This window comes from Haliotis rubra, unplaced genomic scaffold (assembly GCF_003918875.1).
Source record: "Haliotis rubra isolate DU_JTF1 unplaced genomic scaffold, ASM391887v1 Scf63, whole genome shotgun sequence".
Classification (NCBI taxonomy): Eukaryota; Metazoa; Mollusca; class Gastropoda; order Lepetellida; family Haliotidae; genus Haliotis; species Haliotis rubra.
The window spans coordinates 2,460,177-2,478,855 of record NW_025767335.1 but is presented as its reverse complement, the minus strand read 5'-3'; the positions used below and the strand labels follow the sequence as shown (position 1 = coordinate 2,478,855).

At 37.8% G+C, this 18,679-nt stretch overlaps 1 protein-coding gene and 1 long non-coding RNA gene across 2 annotated transcripts in view; both read right to left on the bottom strand.

The window, feature by feature from the left end:
- The window catches only part of LOC124256525 (ceramide transfer protein-like), a 30,953-nt gene extending 19,738 nt beyond the window's left edge, over positions 1 to 11,215 (bottom strand). The window contains 1 exon segment of the mRNA XM_046690512.1: positions 10,847 to 11,215. Coding sequence (XP_046546468.1) covers positions 10,847 to 11,077 — 231 coding nt within the window. The 5' untranslated portion in view covers positions 11,078 to 11,215.
- Positions 2,176 to 9,226, bottom strand: LOC124256526. The gene is made up of 3 exons (XR_006892944.1): positions 9,041 to 9,226; positions 4,858 to 4,859; positions 2,176 to 2,187 (listed from the first exon to the last, which is right to left on the bottom strand). It is a non-coding gene; the product is annotated as an uncharacterized LOC124256526 (long non-coding RNA).
- Positions 11,216 to 18,679: the final 7,464 nt, after the last annotated feature.

Below are 18,679 nucleotides of genomic sequence, written 5' to 3'. Positions count from 1 at the left end.
ATCTAAGCCGGGCCAAACTTTTCAAAAACAACTTAAATGAAAGTATCACGAGTATGAAGAAATAATCGTCGCTGAAATCATTTTTCTGATCAGGTGCACTTTACACTACATCACAGTCTCAATCTGCCGATACTGTTGGCCCCTGATAAATCCAGTGGTGATAAGCGTAACCAAAAATCCAGTGATGGAGTCAGTCAAATAAATAATCATAAAATTGAGATTTGATAAAGGTAATGCAAAACTGAAACAGAATCCTTCATCATTTATCATCATGGGATCTGGTTCTGTTGAATGTCTCTGACACTGAGTACTTGTTATGAAAATTGCTAAACAAGTATTTATGTTACTTATTAGAACCAGTGACATTATTTTGTGGTGCAACCATAATGATGGTGCAGCCAAATGTATAAGCCAGGTTGTACCCAGTTCAGGTACTGACAAATATAGAAATCGCACTATAATTTGTCGGTATGTATTGGCACACAGTGCATGTTTCATACCCATTTAGAAACTTGGTAAAGAGTAAATAGTAAAGGCATCAACAAGTTTGGAATTGACTTGAGGCAAAACCATAAAGAGTGCACACTTGTTTTATGTTTATACCTCCAAGAAGGCAAAACAATTCTTGAGTAAACAAACACAATAACTTGTTGATACCTTTACCATATTCTCAGCTCAACCAATTGATGTGTAAACAAATACCAAATAAATCTGTCTGTTATCAAAACCATATCAAATAGGGTTATCTGCTGATCATGCTGATAGTAATAAACTGGTTATCTTGTCTAGTCTCCAATGGTCATGACATGACCCCATCGCCACACTCAGAGACAATAGACAGGTTTACTAACTACAGTGAGTATGGTTTTTAATTTTACGCTGCTTTTAGCAATATTCCAGCAATATCATGGCGGGGGACACCAGAAATCAGCATCACACATTGTACCCATGTGGGGAATCGAACCCGGGTCTTCGGCGTGACGAGCGAACGCTTTAACCACTAGGCTACCCCAACGCCCCTACTAACTACATCACATGTAGGACATAGCCAGGTGTATCACCTGTATCACCTCTAGCCTATAGCCAGATGTACAATTAGTATCACCTGTATCACCTGTATGCATTAGCTAGGTGTACCACCTGCATCACCTGTATAGCACTGCCAGGTGTATCATCACCTGTATCACCTGTATCACCTCTAGCAAGATGTACAACTGATATCACCTGTATGCCATACCTAGGTGTACCACCTGTATCACCTGTACGACATAGCCAGGTGTATCACTTGTATCACCTTTAGGACATAGCTAGGTGTACCACCTATATCACCTGTATGACATTGTCAGGTGTATCACTTGTATCACCTTTAGGACATAGCCAAGTGTATCATCTGTATCACCTTTAGGACACAGCCAGGTATATAACCCATAACACCCATATGATATAGCCAGGTGTATCAATAATGTATCACCTGTTGGACATAGCAAGATGGACATAGCCAGGTACATTACCTATATATCCCATAGGATGTATAGTAGGCCAAAGCCATTTTTCACCTGTATCATCTGTAGGCTATAGCCAGGTGTACCACCATAATCACCATTAGGATATACTCATAGTCATATAGCCAAGTGCATCACCTGTAACACCCATATGCCATAGCCAGGTGTACCACCTGCACCTGTAGACCATATACAGGTGTATCACCTGCACCAACTGATATCACCTGTAGACCATATACAGGTGTATCATTCTTATCGCCTGCAGACTTGGTGCACCAGTTTACTGTGATGTGCTTGATGGGAGGGCAGATTAATCAGTGTGAAATAACCATGTTAAACATTGGTAAAGTTACTACCCCATTTAGCAAAGGGGTTTCTGAGAAGTAATGTATTCTTATATTAGCAAGATCATCAACAAATGGCCCTAGAAAACATGAAGTGTGCAGATGGTGGTGTATAAAAGTAGGTAATCTCCTCTGCACAAACTTTCATCTTGATAGCTGTGATAACCTTGCTTATCAGGACGGTAACCTTCCTCAAATATTGTCTGGATAAACAAATTCACAGACATCTGAATCATTTAGCAGATGCTTCCACTACTCAATGAATTATTTAATAAACTTCATAAAACAGAAAGTAAACATCAGTCCCAATATACCACGAACATTTTTCATTGGTAGTAAGTCTAATGACATGATCATATTAACACTGCAATCACACAATACCCATGTCTCTAATGTTTGCCGAGGGCCAGGGTGATGAATTGCAAAACTACAATTGTCAAACATAACTTCTTCTAGTGGCATTTTAGAAGCTGGGAAGTACAAGATAACCGTGCTTGACAATGAAATCAAACTTTATGGATAACAACTTCTTTATTTCATTGGTGTGATGTTTTGATACAGATTCTTGTACCTTTGTCAACAGATAACATTCCTGCTTCACAACGGTACAAGAATCTGTATCACGTCGCACTCACAAAATAAAGAAGTTGTTATCCATAAAGTTTGAGTTCATTGTCAAGCACAGTTATAGTCCAGTGAGTGGGATACAATACTGAGTATTTTGCCCTGTTGGTAAATGACATTCACTGTACGGATCCGAAACCTGATTTCTCTACAAAAGAAGCATTTTCTGCAATATACATTTCATTTCATTTCACATAAATATCCTCCTGTACCCAAACTTTCCACATATGAGGAGTTCTTCTGCATTCTATTTCCAAATGCTTATTTCTTAATCTAAATATGATGTCCATGTACTATTGTAGTGCTCTCATCCTGCCATAGGTAAAAGCTCTCAGAGCCTTTAGGCTTCTCAAAGAAAATGCATTCAAGAAGTATTTTCTTGTCTATATTATCCACCAACCTACAAAAAAAATATATAAGTAATCTTTGAAAGCACCCCACATAAAGTTTGACAATTGACATGCCAGTCCATATATTGATTTACATCCTTGTGTATGTTGATTTCTCCACATGAAACACTACCTGTAATCAAGGTAATCACATGGTAATGGCCCGAGGACTATTATCAGCTTATTGTCAGGATAATTAGCTTCATCTATGTTTAAACACATTGTGTTTTCTACTGCAAGATCAATTTTATTTGGGACATGTTTTGATAAGCTGCTTCCTGGTAATCCAGTGCCTTCGATGCATTTTCTGCCAATACAGCAATTCTACTTCATGTTACTGAAGTGGACAGTTTCAGTTTATAAAACCACTGTGTTACTAGTACCTAGAAGAGAGATATATCAAACTACTAGGGCTGTGCAATATAACCGGTTTACCGGTATTTACCGGTTCAGACATGAAAACTATACATATTGTGATACGCTGATGGAAAACCAGTATTTTGACATGCATTCGGAAAACTTCATAACACTCAGAAATCTTCGGATATTGCTGTTTTTCACACTGGAAGTCATGCGTTTGTTGTAAAATGGCGACCCCAAACAACAAACAATTTATTATGGTGCCCAATACTAGGGCAAAGGCTTCAGTATGGCAGCATTTTGGGTTGAAAAAGTTTACATTTATTTATTTTGTCATGATTAGAAGTTTTTATTAAAGCTTAATCAAACATAGAAATTTTGTGTGTTTTTTTGCTTTACAAATCAAGCATTAACTCGATCGTAAGTAGTTTTATGTTTAAAAAACTTCTTGCAATATATTGCAATACATATCACAATATATGCTTTCTCATCGCAATATGAAAATTCTCTGCAATACCCACCCCTACAAACTACTGCAGTTGTTTGCCTACAACAGTACTGTGTCAACAGAAATCTTAAATATTGTCAGTGGTGTGCACAAAAATCAATAATTTCAATAGCTACTAGGAGTATATAATACCTATATCATGTGAATTTCAGATCTGCCTGGGTGGTTGGTTAGCAAGGATTATGAATTCAGATCAGACCTGCTCAACTTTGGTGAGAGTATGGAGAAAAAAAGGCTGTCTCAATGGTTGTCAGTAATACTAGAGTCAATCTATTACATAGGTTAATGTAATTATCAAGCCTTCAAATATATATATCGCTGCATATAGTCCAACCCCACGTATAAGATGACTCCTCTCGACAAGCCTTCAAAATCAATGCTAATTTACATATCACGTCAATAACACGACCCTGATCGAAGCACATTATCAGAGCATGCATGATCCTTAACCATGTTAACTTTGTAATAAAAATGGGTTATGTGTCACAATATATTTCTTATATGATGCTTGCCTTGTAGATCACAATCCTGTTGCAACAGGTGACAGCTATCGAACTGCTACTGCAACTGTGTGGGCTATTATAGAAAATGTTCCCAATAATCAGCCATACTAGTTTACACATCACATCAACAGTGATCCAAGTTTTCTGATTCCTAGAGCAATCAGTTCCATGTGCACAAAAGAACTAAAGTATTTCATCCATAAATCAAATGTTTATTTTATGCTTACACATCTTGAGTTCAATGGCTTCTGAGAGATTGGAAAGACAGTTGTTTAAGAATACTTATAGAACTATTTTAAAAGATTACTTTTCATTTTAGGGCAATGAACAAATCTGAATCCTAATGTATTGCTGCTACCATTGTCAGAACCAATAGTTCCAATATTTGAGATTCCAAGGACTTGCAGGATAAGATTTATCTATCTCTTTTAACATTGTAATCATATGAATGTGATGCTAAACGTTATTGCAAAGTTTTAGGCTTCCCTTTGTTAAAGCAGTTTGAAGATGATGTGGACAGATGATGGACAACACATTGTCAATGGTATACCAAGACCATGGCAAGACATACTTGGATATGGTGTGGTAAGCATGGTAAATGTGGCCTTAGCAGAGACTATGTCCAACAGCTGTGGCCAGGTACTCTTGTTACACTTATGTGTTACCGACCACTGACTGACGTTGAACACTGCATTCAGCCATATTCCCGCTATATGGCAGTGGTCTGTAAATAATCGGGTCTGGACCAGACAAACCAGTGATCAACAGCATTAGCATTGTAATATACAAATGGGATACGATGACATGTGTCAACCAAGTCAGCGAGCCTGAACACCCAACCCTGTCAGCCACCTCTTACGACAAGCTTGGGTTACTGAAGACCAATTATAACCTGGATATTCATGGGTCGCTGTTACAGTGACCAAGAGGAAGTGTTCACAGGTTATTTACTGTGACTTGTGATCCACAACACCACTTGCTCACATCAAAGGGACATCTACGTGAGAGTTTACCGAGCCAGCTGTGTTTCACCTGGAACTATTCAGGTTAACTACAACATTAACACTGGAGTTTGCAGAATGTTGCTCATAGACACACTCAAGATATCAAACGTCATGTTTTGAAAATATAGTACACATTTGAACTTAATGTTTCCTTGTTCTCTGACATGTCAACCTAATAACAACTTAAGTGCATTTCTGAAAATGATGAAGAAGGCTTCTAAAGATGTAACATGATGAAGAGTGGACCCATATTCACCATGATCAAAGTACATTGTGTCTGTGTATACGTGGTATAAATAAGCATATAGCATGATAAAGGATAATGTATATCCCTAAGTGTACTACACCATGTATAACGTTCCCCTTTGAACTTGTTGATTCTGACCCAGATCAATTATCTGATAATAATGACTTACATGATTACAATTAAAATACGGTTTTGGCATGCTTTGATGTCTATCAGCATGATTAGAAAGAAGGGTAGGCTCAAATTAGATTATCAGATTTGTTATTAAAATGCTAATGTTTACATATCCACAAACAAGGCTGGTCAGCCTTTTTAACATGTTTTAGAGAATGTAACCATGGCTCACACTTAGCCAGATGTGGTCTTGTGGAATAAAACCGAACCTAAACATTTTATGGGGCCAGTGAGCATGGTGAGTGAATGAGTTTAGTTTAATGCTGCACTCAGCAATATTCCAGCTATATGGCGGTATTCTGTAAATAATCAAGTCTGGGCCAGACAATCCAGTGATCAACAGCATGAATATCAATCTACTCAATTGGGATATGATGATATATGTCAACCAAGTCAGCGAGCCTGACCACCCAATCCCATTAGTCGCCTCTTACGACAAGCATGGGTTACTGAAGACCCATTCTAACCCAGGTCAAGCCTGATGAGGGGTTTTATTCAAGATGTATCAGCATAATCAGTACCAATCGCTCAGCTCCTGTGGCAGCCAGGACACGAAGACTTGTATGCGGTTTTTGCATACCTTTTTACTGAGGCATTGCCTGTGGCCTATCAGATGACCAATGTCACCTGCCACGATAGTGTAGTACAAATACCATGTACATTCAGCCTACCACCAATTAAAAACCTTGCTCTTCAATAACTGCAACCAGCAAACAATACATTACTGATGAGATGATACCTGCATAACAAGGCAACATTAGCATGGTTAGTAGTGTGGGAATTGGTTAAAATCTCACAATTGATGATTGGTTCATTCCAACCGATCAATCATTGAAAAAAATTGGTAAGCGAGATTTATCAAATTCTCCTGGTTATGTTTGTTGATTCACAAAAAATATAGAAAAACGTAGTTCTTTTGGTTTTTTGTGGTTAATTGCACAAAATGCATTTACAAATTTCACATCTTTAAAGGATGACTAGTATGTTAGGAACATAAGATTTCTGGAATCTTTAAGCTAAATTCAATCATGACTTGGAAAGAGCTTGTAGTACTTATGAATTGTAACAGACAAAAACAACCTTTTGAAAAATGTTGTTAATGCAAACAAGTGTTCCAAAATTGTTTGTGTTCGATTATGAAAAAAACATGACCGATTGCTCAGTCATTTAGTCATTGCGACCAATCTTCGATTATTTCAATTAATCGGACCACCACTAATGATTAGATATCATGATGAGAGTAATCAGGCTTTCTAAATGAACCACTCCCTACACATCAACATTACCTAAGCAAATACACAAGAATCCCTCATAACATGTGGTACTGGTAGCTCATTAATATTTCCAACATCATAGTGATAAGCAGATCAACATTATGGTCATTAACAAGACTGATGCTACAATATATAATATATCCTTCAAAAAAAGTATACTTTTTCCTGTTGGGTACTGATCATGTTCATACTCTTATTCAATAATAAGAATGAAGGGCCCTACTCGTGACAATGTTTGTGTTGCCAATGAATCTGAGGTCATTAGTTAAACTGTCACACCAATCTTGGCACCCAACCATCAACTTATAGATAGAGAACATGCCTTGCACATGTGGCATGTCAAGACAACATAAATCAGCATGAGAATGTTTATACTGTGTATGCATGTTACAGTCAATAGCAGGCATCAGTTAATATTGGACTGTGACCCACTTTCAAACAAATAACAACATAATCATGATAATGACTGTAGTTTTGCATATCTATGATCAGGGCAATCTGTTCACAGATGAATCAAAGCACAATAAACATGATCAATTATCAGTAATGCACCAGCTTATTCTTGCCATCAAAACTATAGACAGGCTTGTGCTTGGCACACAAATGTGCAGAGTAGTAGCAGACAAAATATTATTTCATCCTAACTGACATACAAAAATAATCATGATATCATTTTTTTTTACACAGAATAAAAAGGCCCTGTAATTAAGTCTGAACTACACTACACCATTTCATTTCTCTTGAATATCTAGCAAATCCTTGATAGTATTTATTGGGTGTACCCTCAGGGCTCCAGATATTTTTCATGATGAGGAGTATGTACTCCTTCTATTTTCAATATGGGAGTACTGGAAAACAATAAGAGTACACTTAGAGTACTGAATGGAATTTTATGGAATATCAGTAATCTTGTGTTCCATTTCATATATGCACCACAACTTTGCTACTCTTGTGTAAACAGGTCAATAAACAATGAAACAATACTTCTTCAGAACGTTCGTCTGTAAATGATTCTAAGACCGTACACCATTGCTGTGGTGCGTATCTGCTAAGTGTTCTAAATTATTTCCTACCGTATCGTGCCTATTTTATATCCGTACATACGCCGATATGGCCCTTATCTGGAGCCCTTGTGTCCCTTGACAGCACAGGTTTGTAAGTAATGGTAAAATCCATGCACTAAAAACGTTAAATTTGTTGACAGATATAGAGGCAGTGAAAAGAATTAGTTAAAGATCCATTCAGCTAGAATGTTTTCTGTAATAGTTTCTATGCAGTCACCATGGTTACATATTTTTTCTACAAAGCTGTTTTTACTTAATCATGGCAATATTTTTGGCATTTCATAAGGATAACATACAGATTTGTCTTAAAGCTGCCCAAGGGGTGCTTTTAGAGCGATGGTGCTAAATCATTTGTAAATAGAATGAATTTGGTATGTGATATGTACCCATGCTGGGAGTTGAGTCTTTAACATTACAAACAAACACTTTAACTACTAAGCTACACCACTGCTCCCCTAACCATAAATGGAACCCGCACAGTCAGTTAGATTCAAAGAGAATGACAGACATGTCCATCTTATTGGCGGATCCAGAGGGTTGGGGGACCCCCAGGGGGAATATTTTGGGAGGAGTCCATTTTCAAAATTGGAAGTACATCAATTTGCATGAAATCAATTATCATGGACACTTCCCATTTAATAAAAGAATAATGATTGTAATCAGAATATATTTTAATATGGGATATTATTACAAACTCAGAAAGTCCTTTCCCAGAAAAAAATTGTATTGGGTCCACAAGGACGCACCCTATTTCAGTTTGGGGGTACTTTATCAAATTTCTTCGTCCAATACGCAGGAATCACCTACTGCCTAGCCCTCTCTGCAGTGCTAAAGCCCTAAATAGAGCAAGTCTAGATTTCCTCAGGTTCTGAATCTCTGGTCTCCCTGGGGTCCTTTTCAATATAAATGGGCTTGTTTGTTACCATCAAAATTATATATATTAAGAGACTAAGCTTTAGTCTACGTCTCACTCACAACTAAGGTATTTCGGGCGACGGTCAACCATTGGCTCTATTATGGTACCTCTTCCTTATCAAACAATCATACAGTCGAGCACCGCTGTCTCGATATTCATGGGACCAAGAAAAAAATATCGAATTATCCGAAATTCGAGACAGCCAACACCATCCGACCAGGGCATATCATTTCATATCAATATGAAAGAAAACAAAATGCTTCTCAGTTTGTTTTGATTGGAAACTATAAGCTGTCATCATGAATTGTGTTTATTCGTAACAGTGAGTACTTCCTAATTAATTCCTTCTTAATTAATCCTAATTAAATAACAAACAAGTGACACCTTCAACTCAATTAGCCCTAATTAGTTTACACTACCGCATCCCTTTGACTCATGCCACACCGTGTGTAAACGTGTGGAAACAACCTCAGTTCAGAGGGATACTTGCCCATGCAAGGAAGGTGAATATTGAGTTTCTTTGCAAATATCATGTTAAAATGGTCAGTTTGCTTGTTGGGACCATGAAATTATATTGAGATATCCAAAATATCAAGACATCCATATCGAGTTAAAAGAGCTTGAATAATGATAAATTATGAAGGATCTTGCTGGGACCGAGATGTTATATTGAGACAACCGAGATATCAAGTTATCAGAGTTTGACACAACGGTGCTCGACTGTATAATTTAAGGTTAGGCACCCAATTCTGATCAAACACCTCTTGCAAGTTAAGGTGTGGGTTAGCTATATCTGTTGACAAATCAGTGTAAATGGAGTAAAATCTGTACAATTTTATATGGAATTTAGTTTTTTAGAGAATCTGGCAACTGCTCAAGAAGGTAAATAATTAGGTCATAATCACTTGGTAAGAAAGCAATAAATACTAAGTGGTAATCTAAGGGTAAAGAGGTGGCTAAATGGATTAACTCAGCTTGCTTCACGAGTCAGTTCCATTCTCCACATGCTGCTAATTAAAAACAAGACTCAGACACCCAAGTCGTATGAGGACAGTAAATATCATAACTTTCCACTGATTTATCTGGTCTGTTGTCCGCTATCTGTTGTGTAAAAAAGACCTCCTGTCATGATACAAGATAATAAAACCAACAAATGACAAGATCGTATTCACACTCACAGTACTTGTAACAGTAATACAAGCTAGTCAAGCTAAGGTCAGACATTCTGTTCATTAGGTCAAGCTAACTTACATCAGCAGAAATTGCCTCCATAACATTACGGCATTATGTAGTCACCATTTCTACATCTGAACAATAATTATCATGGATATCTTTTCAGGGATCACTAACACAAAACTCTTCCTGTTATGCATACAAATTTCCTGCCGATTCTGTCTCGTACCATGTTACATTTCACAATGCAGATATTCATGAGCGAGGATGTCTTAACAGCCTACTACATGAGAGGAAAATGTTCCATGCTGAAATTGTGAAACTAAAACACAGTCTCTATTAACATAATTATAATGATTACACCTAACATTAAACTTGTTACCATGATTGATGTTAATCAAAGTACTTAACAGCTTTATCAAACTAGCTGACTTAAACACCACTGACCAAATCATTAAGGATATATTTCACTAAACATAGAACCATTACACCAAGTGTTCACAATCGTATTATCATTAAATCAAAAATGGAAGTGTTTAGTCTAATTTAATTTAATAATAGCCATAGGTAAGTTAGATGGTACGATTTTGAGATGTGTCACATTAAATCTGTTTCGTGAAAAAGGTGATTATGAGAAACAAATCAGTGCCACGCCCCTTTCTAGTGACAAGAGTCACGGTGCATGCATCTGCTTGCAAGTCACGTGAATAATGTCGACACATCAAGTGTTCTATCACTTGTTGATTTCAAACTGGAAAACTTACGATTACACAGGCCTTCGCTAAGCTTACGGCTCCCCGGCATCCAAACGTTGTTTCTGTTTCGGACTTGTAGTAACTAAGCGTCCCATCTTTGAGTACAATATATCTATCTTGCCAACCATGTAAATAGTTTGTCCATTTGCTCAGCGTGCCGTGTTTATCCGGGACATGGGCTTCTTCTTCGAATTCGTCTTCATCATCTGTGAGACTCAAAATGTCTCTTTCTTCGGACATATTTTCTAGTGTCTTAAAATTCGTTTCTGGCTCATAGCCAGAACCTAGGGGCTCGAAATGTTAGGTGCATTCACGGTTACATGTCACGTTTCCACATAGTAAACACATCTACTTTCGCCATTTTGCTTGGGTCATGATGTCAAATGACGTCATACAGGAAGTCACGGGAGACAACTCCGTTTCTGCAATTTGAACCCACTAAACATTTTATGTTGCATTTTCATGCCTTCAGATTTGATAGATAATTAACTATCATCAACTATAAGATTTCTTTTTTGTCTTAAATTGATATGTTTGTCTACTGCAAATTTCGTATAGTCTAGATGTGGCAAAAACGACCAACCGCCTTAACTAGATCAACTTTTCTATCTTGATGTTGCAAAATAAATACCCCACGTTGTCATATACATCATACCAACGTATACTGTACATAGATCTATGTCAGCTGTAGTCTCCTTCGGTTCTCGAGGGGTCGCTCATTAGACAGTATTTTTCCTGACATTTACAAACTTTGTAATAAGGTTTTCATTTCAACTGCATGAATAAACACAAGTCACGACTGGTTTAAGTGACCTTTCTAACATCAAAACGTTTTGACGTTTCCGATGTGAAACAGACAGAAAATTTGGTTTAAAGTACTGGTGTAAAGTAATAAATATGCCAGAACATCGTCTGCCCAAAAAAACCTACAATATGATTGTCCATCTTGATAATATTGGTAAAAATACTTGGGCAACCCGTATTCGTATTCTTTTGTTTAGATACGGCTTTGGATTTGTTTGGCTATCCCAAACCCTGGGCGACGTTAATGCATTTATCAAACTCTTTCGTACCAGGGCTATTGATATCTTTAAACAAGACTGGCATTCATCTTTATATGAAAGTTCAAGATATGATTGCTATCGTGAGTTTAAATCTTTACTTGAACCTGAGTCGTATCTATACAACTTACGTAGTAAAAAGCTTCGTAGTGATTTCATGCGCCTGACACTTGGCCTAAATGATTTATATATCAATCAAGGAAGATATTCATCTATTATAAAATCACAAAGGTTCTGTCCATTTTGTAATACTGTAGAGAATGAATTACACTTTCTATTTCTTTGTCCTGCATATAATGATTTAAGGCAACTGTATTTTCCGCAATGGCTACAATCAAATATTAATGCTACAAAACTGTATTCAATACTTTCATGTAAAGCATCCCTATTACAATATAAGGTAGCTCTATTTATTTATCACGCGCTTATATTGAGAAGAGATTCAATGTAACGTGTGTGTCGCATGTTGTATATGTTGTACATATCATACATATTTATTCTGTATATGGGCCTCTGGCCTTCATGCAATAAACTGATACTAACATCAAAACGTTTTGACGTTTCCGATGTGAAACAGACAGAAAATTTGGTGGGTTTTTATGTTATTGAAAACTGAAAGAACCGTTATTAACATTTAATAAGTCCCTTAAACTATCACTCTTTCTGGCAGCATTTGCAAAAAGTAATTTGTGGGTGGGGAATTGTATCTGAAGTGGTCACCTGACGGCCGAGTAATTAGTGAATGTGCAGCCAGATGATCCCTACCCTGCTCCAAATGTTGTAAATGTGTCTCCAAGAAAACAGTTTTATAAAAGTTGAAAGATAATATATCTAAGGTACATTCCTTTAAAGTTTTCAATCAAATTATTTATATTTTTAAAATACATACAAGAGAACGAAAGGCAAGAGTTAACTGAAACCATATGCATGTTGACACGAAAGAGGCATTCCAATTAAAATATGGAAGCAATCTCGGCATTAACGAAAAAATGATACAATAAAGATTAAAGAGATAATTGGTCTGAATGGATTGGAAGAACGTATGCTGGTCGTAATTTGTGTCCACTAGTTAACAAGGAATCGGTGGCCTGACTCTGTAACTCCCAAGGTTGAGTCAACGATAATTTGGAGGCTTAATAATATGGAAGAACTGTCAAAAGTACATTTATATGCTTGCAAACGTTTTCTAAACGTTAAGTTATCAACGTCCAATAATGAAGTATTAGCCGAGTGGTAGATATCCAATTCAATTACCTGCTGTTTTAAAATGTATTAAATATTGGTTAAATCTTATTAACATGCCCGAAAGCCGTTTGCCTCGAAAATGTTACAATATGATGCGTATGTATGATGAGCAAGCCTATGAGAGCTGGGTTACCAAAGTTATAAATATCATATTTAAATTAGGTTTTGGTCATGTTTGGGTATCACATACCTACGGAGATAAAAACGTTTTTGTTAAATTGTTTTTTCAACGACTGAAAGATAATATTCGGCAAGTTTGGCACAGTGATTTATCTGAGAGACCAAAAATGTTTACGTATTGTAATGTTTTAAATCAACAATTTCTTGTGAAACATATTTAACTCATTACTGCATCCAAATATAGATCTTGTTTATCAAGATTTAGGTTAAGTTCCCGTAGTTTAGAAATTGAAAGAGGTCGTTACTATAACATTAAACGTAACTGAAAATGAATATCACTTCTTACTTATCTTTTGTTGCAATTCTAAGTTTTCCCCCAATATACTAAAATTTAATTCGCTGTTATCATCCAAAAATGTAGACATTTCCTTGAATACTGCTAAATATTTGTTTTATGCATTAGAAAAAAGGAAATCAATGTTGTCATATTAAGACTGTATATGTTGTACATGCTTTCATTGTTATCATTATATTTCATGTCTGCACCGATGAGGTGTTTTTGTACTCATAGGCCCGTGGCCGAGATATATAGCTGTAATATTTCCGATGAGGCGCAAAAGAAAAAATGAAACACCATCCATTCATTCGATCGTTTGTATGGGTGTTTTTTGTTATGTTTTTTTTAAAGTGGAAGATATTTTTCTCTCGTCATGGCATGACATTTTCCGTATGCATTTAACACCTTTGAATCAATTTTCAATTCTGTTTTATCCACACCCAGTTTCATATACTAGTATTCATGTTAAACCAACTTCTTATGCAAATCGGGGCGGTCGGGTAGTCTGGTGGTTAAAGCGTTGGCTCGTCACGCCGAAGACCCGGGTTCGATTCCCCACATGGGCACAATGTGAAGCCCATTTCTGGTGTCCCCCGCCGTGATATTGCTGGAATATTGCTAAAAGCGGCGTAAAACTAAACTCAGTCAGTCTGGTGGTTAAAGCGTTCACGTAGCACACGCCTAAGACCGGGGTTCGTCACATGGACGCAATGTGTGAAGCCCATTTCTTGTGCCTTTCCGCAGTGATATTGCTGAAATACTTATTGCTCAATAACACACTCATGATCACTCACTCTGTAATAATGGCCGTATTTTCGTTGTCCGTCGATTAACGTCATCTCCGGGTCTGCAAGGCAAATCAACAGGACGAGAACAAACACACGAAAGACAGTCACGAACACACGCACCCGCTTGCAAAGGCTCCACACACTCGCACGCACGCACGTACGCACTGTATTTGTACAATAACCGGGAACAAACGTTGAAACCGATTTCAAATGCTATCACCATTTCCAGAAAGCCGTGTCCGTCTGGGTGTATGTTTTAAAATAGTTTTTATATGATGAAGTATATCCCATAAACATCCCTGCTGTCTGTGTTAACGGAATGCATGAGCTGACGTCGCGGGCCATGTAGGCGAAGTGGGGCATGTGGGGGCTGACGACGTGACAAGAGGCAGACGGGTCACAGATGAGGTCAGCGATGTGCAGATAAAGCTGGCGGCGGGCCAAGCCAATATACTCCACTCGCTGCGCAATCAGTCAACAGACACCAAGTCAACACCGACAATGGCCCGTTTGACTGATTTTGTTTGTTTTGTTGTCTCACGCCACGCTCAGCAATATTCCAGCTATATGTGGCGACCCACTATATAAACTGAAACAGCCAGACATCCTACTTGAGTGAGTGAGGTTTTACGCCGATTTAAGCAATATTCCAGCAATATCACGGCAAGGAACACCGGAAATAGGCTTCACATTTGGGGATTCGAACCCGGGCGAACGCTTTAACCACTAGGTTACCCCACCGCCCCTGGAAATATGTACGTTGAAATGAAGACAATGTTTGACATCTGTTCCTGTGTGGTCCTGGTGATGTATAAACCCGGTGTTGTTGACGTTGTTATCGCATAAACAACTAAATTAAATTTTTAAAAAATAATTTTTATTGCCAAGACATACATAACAACTAAATTAATGGTCAAGAAACTCATCAAACTGATCGTACCGTATGTACATTCTCAACGATAGGGGCACAATGTGTCAAGCTCATTTCTGTTGTCCCCCGCAGTGATATTACTGGAATATTGCTAAAAGCGGCGTAAAACTAAACTCACTCACTCAAGGAGAGCTTATAGCGAATTCACCTACGGTCAGCCTTTCAACAATAGACTGGTTCCTGTCAGTACTGCGCTGTGACTCTTTTATTCGGTGATGATACAAAACATTTTAGCCAGAGGGTCAACATTGAAATTCCCTTTGGTTAGACACAATATTTTCACAGAGGACAAACAACACAAAATGCTTTGGATTCCGTTTCTCTGAAAACATAAAAGAAAAACACAAAAATGTTCAAAAGTGTCGCTAACTGATCAAAGTCAAAATTTAAACTAAATGACAAACATTTCAGGCTCGACTATATCACCGTCAATTTTCTGCTGAAGTTATAGACGCTTATACATATATAATCCCAACAAATCAAACAATTGATATCAAAGTGTTCCAGCAAATAGAGACTTCAATATCCTGGTGCACATTGATCTGGTAACCTCAGTATTACGATGAACGGACATGGGATGTAGTCGTGGACACGACGTGCATGAGGGGCTTGAAAACCTGGGTATTTATATATTGTTTTCTTTCCTATGGATCGTTACTCATCATTGACGCCGTTACCAGGCAGCACAACGACACTTAATTGTTACCGAGGGCTGCAACAACTGAATGCTCTTATGCCCGCTAATGGCCATAGGTGTCATTTGACGACTGAAGAATTAGGCAGATGCAATGGGCCTGCTTGGAACTAATGTTTATGTAAATGCCCGTAAAGAGTGGCCAGCCCGGTCACCAAAACCCAACCCTATCGAACCCTTGTGGGACGAGATGCAGAACGTCCCATCACGACGTGTTGTTGTTCCGGCAACTCTACGGGAACTCGGCAGTGCTTTTAATGCACTCTCCTACCCAGAGTTCCATGCGGCAAGCCAGCATAGTACCTCTGCCACAGGCCAGAAAAATGTGACGATTCGTCACATCTTGCAATGTCCATTCAATAATGTACAGAATCCATTTACTCTTTTATTTTTGACGAGTCTACACATCTAACTAAACATCTTTAATAGTTTAGTTTCACTGAGAAAATATCCAAAAACGTGTAACACTATTTCGATTTGCGTAGCGATCCTTTGAATACATAGGTTGTACGGCTCCACGTGCTGTCATCGAAGCTGATGCAGAGCAAACGATGCAGCCAGTTTGATATCTAAATATGTACTGTCATAGACCTTACTGTCGCAGTTGTGGAAGAATATATATGTAACAATGTAAAATATTATGAAGTGAGCGCCGAAAAGCTTTCGTGAGTCCAGTCCCTTCTTTTTATGAATATGCGTGTTTGATTATAAACAAGAGAAAAGTCCGGTCACGTGATATGCAAATTAGCCTGTGGCAGTGATGTTATGTTAAGTCATCGCTGTGCCGGAGTGCTTTTAATGAAGAGTGGGACAATGTCCCCTTGGCAACCATCCAGACATGAGACGACAGTGCTAGCTTATGATCGCGTCCCGTGGATAATACATGCGCTACTGAGAGTTGAATGAATTCGCGAAATATTGGTTTAGGGCTACTTTAGAAGATGCACACAATTTGATTTATTGCCTTTACAGTGGCAGATCCTCACATTCATCAACCAAAATATAATAGTGTTTATTTCTTGGAATTAATACGGGAAAAGGCATGTGGGTGGCCGCAGCGGTATATATCTGTGACTATTTTTACTAGAAACACAAACTAATGATTTCAAGTGATCATAACTTATCCTATCGTTTGTCTGTGTCACTGTCAGATTGTAAAATGACTCATTGTGTAATATATATGAACATCCTAAATAATTCAGTTTCTTTAGAGACTGACTGAACAAATGTTCATTTATTTTATCGTGATAACGCGATATGGCTTACATATTTCCGATGTCACTTAAAATATTAACTCACTCATTAACTTACTGTGATAACGGATTCGAAACATTTTTTTGTTCTATTTCATTACTCGACACATATATTAATAGGATTAAGGGAAACGAAAGTCAGTGTGCTATTTAATAGTTTTTTACGTATAATCCTAGCATAATTAGTCTACTGTGATGTTTAAGCCATGTGGTACTTCTTATTTTTTCAAACATTTAGACCTTTTATAAAAATTGCCTGCATGAATCGTCTGGAATTGTCTGTCTTGTTCGGGGAATGGAGATATACATCACCCCGGTTGGAATACGCTGGCTTGTACTGGGTCCCAGCATCTAAGAACACCCACAAAAGGGGCACATGTCCGAGTACTTAAGGGACCAGTTCAATGTCCGTTGACGACCTGTGTATCGTCATCTTGCAGTTCCAAATTTCTGCCGATGATTCCAGCCAGCAATTAGTGACCAGTCAAATGTCAATTCACAATAACAGGAACGGTTCGGCTACCATGTGGGTAGACTGTCATACAGATCCTGAAGCAAATATATCCAAGAAAGCCCACGCAAGTCTAGAAAATGAGGCAAGTCTAGATAGAAAATGAAGGAAGTCTCTGGGCTCCTTTTTTTGTATTTATAATTTTAATTCAAAAACTTTTATTTTCTGTAAAATATGTTAATTTCAGAGACTAGCTGTTGGTCTACCATGTGGGATTCCGCAATGACACTAATGACCCCATGTCGATCATGGTCAAGACGGGTTTCACACACACACACACACTCACACGCACGTCAACAACGTTTTCCTCCCTTCTGTGAATCGGATGCCAAACCTTGATTCGTCTTATAAATACGGTGTTGCCAAGATCATCCCAATCTTTGTCGCCTTCGGTAACAAGACGCCATTATTTAAAACATTAGACGATGAACTGCCCCTTCCTTCCAAACATCCGGTTACCTCGGGATTTTGTGTTTTGAAGTCATCTGACACAATATTACTTCTTTTTGCTGGTATGTCGTTACTACACTGACTTAAGGACAAAATATCTACAACAATGTTACCATGCCTATGCTACTACGTGTAAATTTAATTTGTTAATGAACTGTAATAATACAACTTATATTCGCAAACTTGGTATGTATATCCACCATGCTTTTGTACATAGAAAACAACGCCCGCAAACATTGTGATTGTATGCCATTATTGCTAGCTGACTTTGTACCATTGGCCTGTGGCCTCTTCCGTACTGGAATAAAAGAGATACTAACACCCGAAGTCAGCTGGTGGCCCCTAGATATCGCACGTGCATCAAATATCCTTTTAATCGGCATCAGTTAAATGAACAACCGTAATATATGCTGATGTATTAAATATTGGCAACTGTATCAACCGTTCAACTT